Here is a 12,753-nt window from a genome sequence, read left to right as displayed (position 1 = left end):
GGGTCGGTAAATTCTTCGAAGCATTGCCCCAGCATGACCGCAGTCTGGTGACTGAAACAGGTGATGGTTCGTGCATAGACAGTATTGTTATTTAACACCAGGCTATACCTGATCAAGTAGAGCTATGATCTAAGGCATTCTATCCATGGCCATCCCATCATTTTTTAAGAGTGTTGGACTGAGGTGATGCAGATGTGTGTAGCTTGACGGGGTTGAAGCAAAGAACAATAACTGCAGCCACCAGCAGAGTGGACAGTGGCTAGTGTTACCCATAGAGTGGACGGTGGCCATAACGTCACCTGTAGAGTTGACAGTGTCCATGGTGATGTCTGTGGAGTGGACGGCGGCCATAGAGTCCCTTGTGGGGTGGATGGTAACCATGGTGACATCTGTGGAGTGGCCATAGAATCACTTGTGAGGTGGACAGCGGCCATAGAGTCACCATTGTTGTGTGTGTCACATATTCCACGTGCTACAGTTGTAGCTAATTTATGAAATATAGAAATGATCACGGCCATACACTTGTCAGCTGCGATTGCGCAGATTTATGACTAAAGTGATCCAACCGTGACCATCACGTCTATGTAATAGGAACGACATTGTGCAAGGTATCCTATACTTTAGACCATGTGCGTGAGTGCATGTAAATGAGTCATTGCGAGTGAGTGCTTGTGCATGTGAGGGAGTGTGTGCTTGTGTGTGAATCAGTATATGCAAGTGAGTGTGTGCGTTCTCATGGTACTATGCATGTGTGTGTGTGTGTCAGTACTTTCATCTTCCCAGCGCCTTATTGACTGAAAGGATAATACCTGTTTCAACTCCCACCTGTTATTTACCTGTGAAGAAAATATTTAATTAACACAGCCTTCCGTTTTTTTTTTTCATCCTCACCCCCACCACCAACAATTACGTAACCTCACCAACCAACGTGTAGAAGCCTCAAAGTGGCCATTCTGCTTGCTGGAAATAACAACCAAACTTCCCTCAAATTATATTTCACTGTTTTAGAAACAGAAAAAAATCTAATTACGTCATCCTACAAGTCTGAAAAATCAATAAGCCAGCATAACTGCGGTTAAGAAACTTGCTTTGCAACCATGTGGTTTTTGGTTCAATCCTATTTCACGGCACCTTGGGGAAGTATCTACTGCCCCATGCCTTGTGAGTGCATTTGGCAGTTGGAAACTGCATGGAAGCCCGTCGTGTGACATCGCTTGACACCTTGTGTTTGTTTACGGCCCCGTAACTTGGCGGTTCGCGAAAAGAAACTGATAGAATAAGTACCACACTTAAAAGTACGAAGGTCGATTTCTTCGACTAAAACTATGCAAAGCGATGCTCCAGCATGGCTGCAGTCCAATGACAAATATATAAAAGAAACAAAAATTCAGGGTGGGCATGGCGGGATTACCTTTGATCTTAGGTCAGCACAATTACAGCTATCTTAGAGTTAAACGCCATCCAGTGATCCCTTGCTCAAACAAAGTCTTCCCTCCATCCATCCAGTTCTCCACTATTCCTGAGAAGGTCAAAGTGAGGCCAAAGTGCTCAGGGACGTCCACCATAGGGTCCTATCAAAAGTAACCATCATTACGCTTTCCTGCTGGATTCCCAAGTTTGACCAACTGAGACCATGGAGTATTGTCCACCCATCTCACTCAGTCTATCCCTAGGTTTCCTACCGGTTGGCTAAGCCTGAAGAATACGTCTTGCGATTCTTTCTGCAACATTCTAATCATATGTCCATCGCAAAGGAGCTGTGACCCCTCAATGCAGGGAAGGAGGGACTCGACCTGGAGAGACGCCCGGATTTCTGAGTTCTGCATCTTATCGAGTAACGTTATTCCAGAGAAGCCCGTCGTAGAATATATATAAATATAAGAAGCTTGCTTCCCAACCATATGGTTCCGGGTTCAGTCCCACTGCGTGAAATCTTGGACAAGCGTCTTCTGCTTTAGTCTCGGGCCGACCGAAGCCTTGGGAGTGGATTTGGTAGACGGAAACTGAAAGAAGCCCGTCGTGTATGTATATATATATATATATATATATATATATACTGCATGTATATGCATGTGCTTGTTTCTGTCTGTCCTCCCACTATCGCTTGACAACCGATGCTAGTGTGTCTACGTCCCCGTAACTTAGCGGTTTGGCAAAAAGAAACCGATAGAATAAGTACTAGGCTTACAAAGAATTAGTCCTGGGGTCGATTTGCTCGACTGAAGGCGGTGCTCCAGCATGGCCGCAGTCAAATGACAAACGAATAAAAGAAAAAAGTAAAAGAAAAAAAATATATATCATCTAATATATATATATATATATATAGTTGAAATTTTTAAAAAAACGAAAGACGAAGACAGGTGTATGAACAACAAGCAAGTGTTTTAGTTTGACGCTCGGGAAAAATCACCCATATATATATATATATATATATATATATAAACATACGTGTGTGCACGTCCGTGCGGGTGCTTTTTGCAGTCTTGGTTCTTTACAAAAGTAGACTTAGTCATTTAATGGAAGATCAATAGGATAAGTACTAGACTAGTTAGTGGAGTTGATATAAAGGGCTCCAGCGTGGTCGTAACTTAAACTCTAAAACCAGTAAAAAAAAAAAGAAACTTATTACCTCAGTAATTATTTGTATAGTTAGGCAGGTGTTTGTTTTCACAGCACCTTGAAGTAATGAAGGTGTGAACGGGGAGGGCACGGGTGGTGGTGGGTGGTGGTGCGGACGGGTGACGGTAGGGGTAGGAGGTGGTGGTGGTTGTAGGTAGCTATGGTGAGGATGGTGGTGGCAGTTCTGATGTTATGGTGCAGGACGTAGTGGTGTGAGTTGTGAAAGTTTCTTTCAAGTCAATCAAGGAACACAAACATATTTACAAAAAAAAAAAAAAAAAATTACAAGAAAGGAAAAAAGAGAAAGAAAAAAGGAATAAAGATAAAGAAAAGGTTTCCATTTGAGGAAGTTGGCCACGAGGTAGAACGGAGTTCTTGGTTTAAAATAAACTTCAACGATGTCTGTGGAACTAAAGTGGATTCTTGTGTCTATATTCTTCATTGTTACACCTGTAATCTCCGGTAAGAATATCTTTAATTAGTTTTTACCAGGGCCGTCTTAACCGCATTATAGACTTGATTCCATGTCAGTTTGGGGTGGGGTTACTTTCCATTTGTTTTGCGTCATTTAAAGCCACAACTACGTTTTTCGTAGCTAATACTTTTTAACGAGGTTTTCACCAAAATCGTCGTCAGTCCATCACAATCGTCTCTGTTCCCTAACTTTAAGTTTTCTCATCAACTACACGGGTTCGATAAATAAACCGATACACCAATGTGATTGATCCTTATTTTAGCAACACCAGTGGGTCGAGCAAATCTCAGGGATATTAATACAGCTCACAATAGAGTGACGTATTCATTCTGGTGCTGAAAGGAGCCAGTCATCTCCAACACCGATTAATACGGTTATATTTTAGTTATATACACTAAAGTGGAGGCGCAATGGCCCAGTGGTCATAGGATCGCGGTTTCGATTCCCAGACCGGGCGTTGTGAGTGTTTATTGAACGAAAACACCTAAAGCTCCACGAGGCTCCGGCAGGGGATGGTGGTGAACCCTGCTGTACTCTTTTACCACAACACTCTCTCACTCTTACTCCCTGTTTCTGTTGTGCCTGTAATTCAAAGGGTCAGCATTGTCTTACTGTGTCACGCTGAATCTCCCCGAGAACTACGTTAAGGTTACACGTGTCCGTGGAGTGCTCAGCCACTTGCACGTTAATTTCACGAGCAGGTTGTTCCATTGATCGGATCAAATGGAACCCCCGACGTCGTAAGCGTGCCAACAACAACAATATACACTAAAAATAAATATAACATCTGAATAAAGAGACGTTACTTGGATGATTCGGAAGCGCCAGCTCAGACAGTTTGGCTATGGAACTCGATTTTCTGAGACAGACAACGCTTACCCTCTTCTTTTTTCACCGAGGATCCGGTTGGGCTGACAGCTCAATGTTGGTCGACCACGTGTCACATGGTTCAGGGCAGATGGGGATGTATCTTGAGGAGATGGAAGCTGACTAGGGACTCTGATAGACTGATCTCCCAGGAGGACTCGGGAATATATCGACGAATGGTGAATGCAGTAACGCACTGCAACGACACATGCTCCCACTACTGTCCTGATTACAACATCAGCTGTTGAAGGTTATGTGTACGACTACTGACATTATGCACCAGTGTATTACTGGTACGTTATCACCATCATTACTATTACAATCATGTTTATCACATTGCTCGCAAAGTTTATTTTAAGTCCTACACACACGTCTATCAGTTTTTTTTCACCTCGTTTCTTCTCTCCCCTCTAGAGAGATGTTACAGACATGGTGCTTACAAAAGAGACCCAAGAAACTGTCATAAGTTCTACAGATGTAACTGGGGTTATGTCCAGCACTTGACCTGTCCGAAAGGAACGGCTTTCAATCCCCGTTATATGGTGTGTGATTATATATGGCGGGTGCCCGAATGTCAGTCCCAGTGTCCACCTTCGTCTCGAGACCCTAATGAACCTTGTCCTCGAACCCCACCAATTCTTCCTAAGGATTCTTCGTGCCGAGAGCCCACACACAACACACTTATATCTGCCAGAAGTTTCTCAGGTAAGATCAAAACAATATTTCCCCCCCCCCCCCACCTCTTTATCTGTGTGCACGTCGTTTTAACGTCCGATTTTCCATGCTTGCAGTGGTTAGGAGGAATTCGTTGAGGCAGAATTTCTACATCCTGATGTCCTTCTTCCCAAGGAAGTTAATATTCTCTGAGGCTGGACATTTTTTTACCGAAGACCCTAGCATTTATATTTAAGCCTGGTACTTATTCTGTTTCTTGTAGGACCGCTAAGAGGTCGTAAACAAACCAACACCTGTATTTAAGCGGGGGTGGGTACAAATACAAGTTACACACAACGATAGGCTTTCACATAGTTTCTGTCTAAAATATTCACTCACAAAGTAAGGGTCGCTAAGCATTTTGTCCGACGCGCCAGCGATTCTGCCAGATTGTCGCCTTAATAATAATGATGGCTTCAAATTTTGCCCCAAGGGCAGCATTTCTACACTGGTGTTTCACTAGTACTTAATTTATCGACCCCGAAAGTAGGAAAGGAAAAGTTGACCTCGGCGGAATTTGAACTCAGAACGTAGCGACGGGCGAAATACGGCTAAGCATTTTGCCCGGCGTGCAAACGATTCTGCCAGCTCGCCGCCTTAATAATAATAATAATAATAATAATAATAATAATAACAATAACAATAACAATAACAATAATAATGATGCCCTGATGCAGTACCAAGCAATAACTTTCATGGCCTCTGATCTTAACCGATCGGAAGTGTTATGTACATTGTTTTGTCTCTGTTTAAAAGATGGTCTACAGCGAATATTCTGCTCAATGCCACAGATTTGCTTGTTAGTTGTTTGACCTCAACCAGTTGAGTACGTTCCTTAGTGGCTGATGATATGAGCATCTCTGATCATGAGCAGAAGTACTGGGGGAGCATCATAGCCATGTGTTGAGAGGAATTCTTTCGGGGTTTGGACAATTCACCTCTGGAAACATGGGTGTTTCTTTCAACATCCTTAAACAACCCTTATTCAGGGACCTTTTGGACCGGATGGGCTACTCGACCTGAAGAAAATTCTAACTGGGCCCCACCTGCGAGGTCATGCCCTGTTTATCACCATGTCGCGCACATATGGTTGTGATGCACGTGCTTGGTGTACCCTTATCTTTGGTACATTTTACCCCAGTCTCACTTTGGTGGCAGACGTTGCTCTCACTCAATAATAATAATGATGTTTGACATTCCTGTTATTTTCTTCTAGAATCCCGACCGGACCGACGATGCCATTCCTCATTCGCTGTTCTTCCAAATCCAAGAAACAATTCTTCGTATTTTGTCTGCCTTGAGAACAAAATGCTTTTGAAGTCTTGTCCTCCCGGATTAACCTTCGACCGCTTCAAGAACCGATGTGACTGGTCATTTCTCTCACTCTGATTTAATTTCCTTCTAAACTGTTACACTTGCACACGAGAAGGTCGTGGGTTAGGGCTCAATTCCTACTCAATGCTTGCTATTTACTAATCCTCTGTTCTGTATTCTGTACCCTTATGAATTATCTCACCCCTCTTCCCAACTAACAATCTCCTTATCCCATTCCTCTCTCCCCCTCTCTCTAGTTTCCGCATCCCCCTCTATCGCACCCATTCTCCGACGACTACTTTCCTTACTACTAACAAATAAAATATATAAAATTACATATTTTGTTGTATCTTGGGGGTGGGGTCATTATGCCAATAATAAACAAACACTGGTTCTATTTCTTAGGAATGAGAACCCAGGTTCGAAATTTCCCCAAGACACCTGATGAAGCCTCGAGGGTATATCAGCCGAAACGTTGTGTTAACAACAAACAAGATGAGGACAAATATCTGTCAAATGTAAATAATGTAAATAATTTCATTTCACGTTGGTCCAGTCCACGCAGCTGCAAATCGGTCACTTTCCGATCAGTGAGAATGTTGGACTGCTCGCCTAGCCAACGGGGGTGGGGGCTTCATTCGAAAGCTACAAACGATTCAAATCGCACTGTGACCAATGATGTATAACAACATCTGATTGTCTGGACGGTCACGGAATATCAAGTAGTGTGGTCACAGATGTAAACTGCCCGAATAAAAGATGAGTTGGAGGGGAGGGGGAGGACGGGCGGAAATCTTTCCTTTGGAAAAATTTTATCGCTCGAAACTGCAACCTGGTCACTGACAAATGATATTGCAGTAAATGTCTGAGAGAAGTCAACAGTTTTGTGTGTGTGTGTGTGTGTGTGTGTGTGTTCTTGATTGCAACTGCTTCAATTTCAACTCACGGTCTCAGATCAAACCACGAGCCATACAAGTACGGCTCCGTAAAAAAGCAACATATTGTGAAAATATTATCTAAAGAATTCCGTTAAAGGGAAATAACTCTTAAGTATTGTTAGTTACTTCCCTTGATACCGTTTATTTTATTTTATGTCTTATATTCATTTTAATATTACTTTTTCGCTTTCAAATTTCGACACGAAGCCAGCAATTTCGTAGAAGGAGACAAGCTGACTGCAATGTTTGACTGATATTTATTTCATCGATCTCGAAAGGATGAAGGGTAAAGTCGACCTCGGTGGATTTTGAATTCAGGACGTAAAGACGGACGAAACGCCGTTGGCATGGTAACAATTCTGGGCAAATTGCTTCGGAGTTGGATAAAATAAACACCAGCAGAGCACGTGAATCGATGTAATCGACTCCCCCCACCCGCCCGCGAAATAGCCGACCAGGTGTCAAAATTCGAAACTAATGTATGTATTCATTTACCTCTGGCCATGATAAATATTTTATTTTTCATTAATTGTAGCGTATGAAACAATTGGAAAGAGCATCATTTCGTCTCGTATATTTTCACACAGAAAGGGCCGATACATTTCTCTAAAATAATCAGAAGAAAGGCAACTTCACGAGTTCCTCAGTTCATAGCACTATGAACAAATCGGCGGAGGTAAAGAATACGTACACCACCCGTTTTCGGCGTAACAAAAACCCTAAACACCGGGTGTACGTATTCTTTACTTTCGCCAAAAAATCTTAGAGGATCCAGTCAGTAACACACACACACACACACACACGCGCGCAAAGCCGCCACTGGTCCACAGATTTCAGTGTCTCATCTCCCTGCCTTCTCTGCAGCTACTACAATGGCCTCTGGTCTTCTCATGTCACCTAATTTTTCAATAAAAATGCCACCGCCCTTACAAAATTCAATTTCTATCAGTAGCTTTAGTTTTTGCCTGAAATGTTGTTGAATTTCAAGTTAGACCCAACCCAGCTGGCAGCTTTCATTCATATTCCAGCCGTGGCCTCCTCGTCTCATTCATTCAGATGGAGTATCAAAGATTATTTCGACCCATGTATCATTAGAGCTGGGTTGGTTGTTTCTAGCCGCACGAGTGACCAAACTATTGGTTTGATTTCTTATCGAGGTTTGCATTTGTAAAATGTATAACCACGGTTCGACCCGACCATCAAATGCTATTAAACATCGCTGGTCACACTGCGCCGAAAGGATGAAAGGTAAAGTTGACCTCGGCGGAATTTGAACTCGGAACGCGAAGTATTTTGTTTGGCGTGATAACGATTCTGCCAACTCTCCACTTTAATGATAATTATTATTTCTAATTTTGGCACGAAGCCGGAGAAATTTGATGTAAGGGGTCAACCGATTCTGTCGATCCCAGTGCTGAGCTGGATCTTTGTTTCATCGACCCCGAAAGGATGAAAGGTAAAGTCGACCTCAGCTGAATTTGAACTCAGAACGTAAGGACGGACAAGAGACCGCTAAGCATTTCGCCCGTTAATAATGTTGATAATCTTTTCTACTCTCGGCACAAGGCCCGAAATTTGGGGGGACGGGGCCAGTTGATTAGATCGACCCTAGTACGCAACTGGTACATAATCGACCCCGAAAAGATGAAAGGCGAAGTCGACCTCGGCAGAATTTGAACTCAGAGCGTAAAGGCAGACAAAATACCGCTAAGCATTTCGCCCGGCGTGCTAACGTTTCTTATTTCTTTACTGCCCACAAGGGGCTAAACATAGAGGGAACAAACAAGGACAGACAAAGGAAATAAGTTGGCTTGGCTTGAAGAATCCGTCTTGCGCTTCTTTCCTGCCGCAATCTAAACACATGTCTGTAGTACGGGAGCTGTAACCAACGAATGCGGAGAAACAGCGGCTTAACTTGGAGAGACTCCTTGATCTCTGAGCTACGCAACCTAAGTAACATCAGTTCGGGAATCCATCGGAGGAACGCCATTTCGGTAGCTAGAATTGAAAGTGCTGGCACAGTAATGCGACCTGTTCTGGTATTCGATATTCAGAAGAGGAGACATTGGTAAAAAAAAAACAAAAAAACTCACTATCTTCAATTATGTTTTCGTGTCTACTTTCACCTACGATCTTGAACGTCGAAATATAAAAATATTGCATGGATAGTTCCATACTAAATGAGGATGGGGTTATCCTGTACTAATTAATCTATATCGATTAAGAACGGTTTATTCTGTATTGATTCGATACAAGAATCTAGTGACTGGTAAAAATAAAAAAGGATAAAAGGCAAAGTCGACCTCGGCGGAATTTGAACTCAAAACGTAAAGCATTTCGCCCGGCGTACTAACGTTTCTGACAGCTCGCCGCCTTTAATAACGATAATTAAAACCTACTGAATTTCTATAAAAATTGTCGTAAAGCGTTCTTCAAAGGAATAAATTTTAAAATGCTATATCAATGGACAATGGTCATTTGTCGCAAGAAAACCATCAGGGAAAACATGCAACGGGGGTTTTATTTTTTCCTTTAATCCTATTTTTATTACCAATACAAAATTGTTTTGAGGGAAGAACCGTGAAGCGATGGAATAAATTACCTTCTGCATATCGATATATAATGCAGCAGAAGTTAAAACTTCAAAAATTACAGCCATTCAAAGACATTAAAGCTCTTCACCTCCATTTAAACATTTATTTGTTTGTGCTTCGAAAATTTTGATGCCAAATAATAAACATTTAAGCAATTAACAGTCTTTGGGTGGTTTTAAACGGCTAATATGTGCTGGCCACGATACACACACACACATATGTATATACAGGCTGTCCACAAAATCTGGGTACATGGGGATTAATACATACTTAAGAAATTATTATTTTTTATATTTAATTGTTTATGTTATGATTTTATTTACTCCATGTACCCACATGAGGATTAACACATACTTTAAGAAATTATTATTTCTTATATTTAATTGTTTATGTTATGATTTTATTTACTCGATGTACCCAGACTTTGTGGACACCCTGTATATTTCCTTTAAGATTTCATATTGCGTAGAGCTGCCTTAGGTATTATATATATATATTATTGATTAACGATAAAGAGAAAGATGGATATTATCTTATTATTAAATAAAGTTGTTAAACCTACCAGATATCTTGTGATTTCTTTGCTATGTAACTCTCCGTCTTCAAACAAACTGCATCCAGTAACATCGCAAAAAGCGGAATAAATTCGTTCGTCAATATACCAACGTCAAGAATATTCCATTTAAGTTTAAAGAAGACATCTATCTCTCAGAACACATAGAATCTGCCATTTAAACAATTGCTTCATTAGTTTCTTCAATACAGAAAAATATATCGTAACAAACATTCCAAAGTTACGGGTTCAATTCCTTCTTAAGGCAAGAGAGGGATTTGATAAGTTAATTTTTATGCTATTTTTAATTGCCTTCTTTTTTTTTTTTTTTACCAGTCACTAGATTCTTGTATCGAATCAATACAGAATAAACTTTTATCTTTTATCTTTTACGGGTTTCAGCCAGACACGGCGGCCATGCTGGAGCACCGCCTCTCAGCGGGTTTAGGGTTGTTTTCTGTGCTGTTTCCGGTGAAGTAGTGAGTTGGACAGAGCTGCTCCTTTTTATACCTCTTATTGCGATGTGGGCTCATCTGAGATCTCAGATAGAAATTTTGTCCAGACGCTCTTTGAAGATCTCCACATGCACCCCTCGCAAATCTCTGAGGTTGTTTGGTAAGATGTTCAATAGTTGTGGACCCTTGAAACCCAAGCTGTTACAATACTGGATCTTTACTCTAGATGGAGGAGATAGAATCTTTGGTATTATGCAGTGCCGTCCAGTTCAGTGGTTGGTATAGCTTTCAATTCGCAAATTAGGAACTGGACCTCCAAAAATCTTCCATATCTTTTACGCAGTCTCCCTAGGGAATCGATCTTCAGCTCTTCCAGCCTTTCCCAGTAGCTTATCTGTTTCACCAAGTCAATCTTCTTTGTGTAATAGTGCTGGACTGTCTCAAGTTACGCCACTAGTTTGACACTCTGCGGTGACCACAGTCGGGATCAGCAATCTGGACGACTGAGAACGAAAGTTCCCCATAGAAATAGCATGGTAGCCTTTTTCCTTGTTCTGAATGAATTACTCTGTAAAAATACATACCAAATCAGCTTATCAGTAAAAGGTACAGGGATTTCAGGCCCCAGTAGATTCTATTTTATGGAATCACAACATAAAATGCCAGATCTTAAAATCTCGATATTAAGGAATTCCTATCAAACGCTGCATAAGAAATATGCAAAGAGTTTACCAAATTAAAATGCATTTGCTTATGTGTGTGTGCGTGCGTACGTGCGTGTATATATATATATATGCATATATATAAATATATATATATATATATGCATATATATAAATATATATATATATATATATGCATATATATAAATATATATATATATATATATGCATATATATAAATATATATATATATATATATGCATATATATAAATATATATATATATATATATATATATATATATATATATATATATATATGCATATATATAAATATGTATACACACATATATGTATGTGTATGTGTATATATATATATATATATAAACATACATACACCACAAACAACATCAACAATTACTACTACTGCTACTGCTGCTGCTGCTATTACCTATAACTAAGTTTATAGCTACAGTCACACGCCATGGTGATTTATGTTCATGACTTTTGATTAAATCGAACGCGTGACTCCAATTTCCTAACTTATAGATTGGGATACAGTGACAAAGATAGTGTTATCCCAGCACACACACACCCTACACCGCGCCATCTTCTTAAACCTATACTCCTTGGTACACTTCATTCACATTCACTCCACCATACCCACGTTTTTATATTTAATAGCATAAATGATGATGGTGATGATAATGATGATGATAATAATAATTTTACATCGCAAATTGATGTAGTTCAAAGTGTAAAGAGGTGACTGATATGAGTTCTGTGTGTGTGTGTGTGTGTGTGTGTGTGTGTGTGTGTGTGTGTGTGTGTGTGTGTGTGCGCGTGTGTGCATGCGCGTGTGTGCATGCGCGTGTGTGCATGCGCGTGTGTGTGTGTGCGAGAGAGAAAGAAAGAAAGAAAGAAAAAAAGAGTATGTGTATGCTTGCATGTGTGTGTGTGTGATGGCGCTACATGTACATATACATTATGTATGTGTGTATATATATATATATATAATATATACTTTTGTTATTTACACCACCTGTCCTCGTCTGTTGTTATTTTTTGTATATTCTCCCATATATATATATATACTCATACATAATGTGTGCGTACGTGTGTGACGCGATGTACATGTAAGTGTGTGGTGGTGTGTGTATACGACGAGGTAGAAGAAGGAATCACCGATTCTCATTCCATTTACATTAATAGATTTATGGTAATTCACGATTATATACATCCGTGAACACACACACACACACACATACACACACACACACACACACACACACACACACACATATATATATATACATATATACATATTTATTCACGCAGGTATACATACACACAGAGCCACTGCATACACACACACACACACACACATATATATATAGATAGATAGATAGATATATACACACATACTCGAATAAATATATATGTATATATACACGTATAATATATATGAACTATGGAATATATCGGTATACATTATATTTGTGAAACATAAATGCATATATTGTATAATAAATATTTATGCTTATATGTGTGTCTATGTATATAT

At 40.3% G+C, this 12,753-nt stretch overlaps 1 protein-coding gene across 1 annotated transcript; it reads left to right on the top strand.

The window, feature by feature from the left end:
• Positions 1-2,882: 2,882 nt before the first annotated feature.
• On the top strand, positions 2,883-6,324 carry LOC149132261 (uncharacterized). Its single transcript, XM_089364040.1, has 3 exons — positions 2,883-3,081; positions 4,376-4,666; positions 5,892-6,324. Exons 1-3 carry the CDS (start codon positions 3,018-3,020, stop codon positions 6,062-6,064), a joined length of 528 nt encoding a protein of 175 aa, XP_089220166.1. The 5' UTR covers positions 2,883-3,017; the 3' UTR covers positions 6,065-6,324.
• Positions 6,325-12,753: the final 6,429 nt, after the last annotated feature.

This window comes from Octopus bimaculoides, chromosome 16 (assembly GCF_046866305.1).
Source record: "Octopus bimaculoides isolate indiv1 chromosome 16, ASM4686630v1, whole genome shotgun sequence".
NCBI lineage: Eukaryota > Metazoa > Mollusca > Cephalopoda > Octopoda > Octopodidae > Octopus > Octopus bimaculoides.
This window is presented reverse-complemented; position numbering and strand designations above follow the sequence as displayed.